Genomic DNA, 1,118 nt, shown 5'->3' with positions numbered 1-1,118 from the left:
AAGGGCGGCAGCTTGTTGGCGATCGCGTACTGCTTGCCGGTCGTGTCGGTGACGACGGCAATCTCGAGGCCGTACTGGAAACCCTGTGCAGAGAGGGGGAGCAACTCGAGCAGGCGGGTCGGACGGGGGGAGGGGTGCATTGGGGGAGCCGCCCGCGAGCGCGGTGCAGCCGTGGGGCTCACCGCGACAGCAGTCCCCTTCTGCGCCTCTGAGGCGGACACGAAGGGCACCCACTTCATTTTCGTCGGAATGTTTGCGGGCTTGTCACCCATCGCGACTGAAACAGCGGCGAGGGAGCATGAGGGGGCGAACGGCGGCGGCGGCGGCGGCGGCGGAGGAGGAGGAGGAGGGGGGCGCGAAGGGATGCCCGGGCGCCGGTGAGCGCGGCTGCGCGGGTAGCCCCGCATGACCGAGCAGCCGGCGCCCGAGATGTGAGGACGCTTTCAGGGACCATTGCGCGGGGCCGCGACGGACCTGCGGCCCGGCTCGTAATCGTCGGCGCGCTGCCGATGCTGAGCGCATCGGCCGAGCAGAGGGCTGCGAGCAAGAGGGTCGAGGTGCGCGACATGGCGATCTCGAAGCACCAAGGGCTTTATTACACAAAAGAATTCTTGACGCGCAGAGGCTGCGACAAGGGCGCAGACTGGCGCGGACTGGCACACACACAGGCTCACCAAAGAATCTCCCCCACGTAGTGCGCTGATTGGTGGCGTGCCGTCCACAGAGTGGGAGACTCCTATCACCGCCCTGCCACCCACGTGAGCCTTTTGGCCGCCTCTGTCAGTGTGCCCGTGGTAGCGAGAGACTGCTGGTGAGAAGCCGGAGGAAGGTCGCTAGTCGAGAGAGATCGCCAGTGGAATAGGGAGTCCACCGTGCTGCGAGCCTGTCGCTGTCCCTTGTCAGGAGCAGGAGAACTAGGAGAGCGCAACCAGTAGGAGGCCCGCGCCTGCCCCCGTGCCGCCGGGTGCAACCTGTCCTATACGAGAGAGGAATCCCTGGGACCCTGTCGTGTGGGTGAACCCTGCCCAGCCCCCCTCCGTGTCGCGATGCGCTCCCCGCTCCCGTTCCCCTGTGTCCCTGATCGTCCTTACAAGATCCTGCTCGTGCAGGTGGGGACC

At 66.6% G+C, this 1,118-nt stretch overlaps 1 protein-coding gene across 1 annotated transcript; it reads right to left on the bottom strand.

The window, feature by feature from the left end:
• Positions 1-30: 30 nt before the first annotated feature.
• EMIHUDRAFT_256558 (hypothetical protein) lies at positions 31-568 on the bottom strand (the record flags this gene model as incomplete). The annotated part of the gene is made up of 3 exons (XM_005767401.1): positions 31-83; positions 183-277; positions 475-568. Coding segments are annotated over 3 exons (242 nt in total), but the record flags the coding sequence as incomplete, so codon positions are not given.
• Between the last annotated feature and the right edge of the window lie 550 nt (positions 569-1,118).

The sequence above is a fragment of the Emiliania huxleyi genome (genome assembly GCF_000372725.1).
Source record: "Emiliania huxleyi CCMP1516 unplaced genomic scaffold EMIHUscaffold_4964, whole genome shotgun sequence".
Classification (NCBI taxonomy): domain Eukaryota; phylum Haptophyta; order Isochrysidales; family Noelaerhabdaceae; genus Emiliania; species Emiliania huxleyi.
This window is presented reverse-complemented; position numbering and strand designations above follow the sequence as displayed.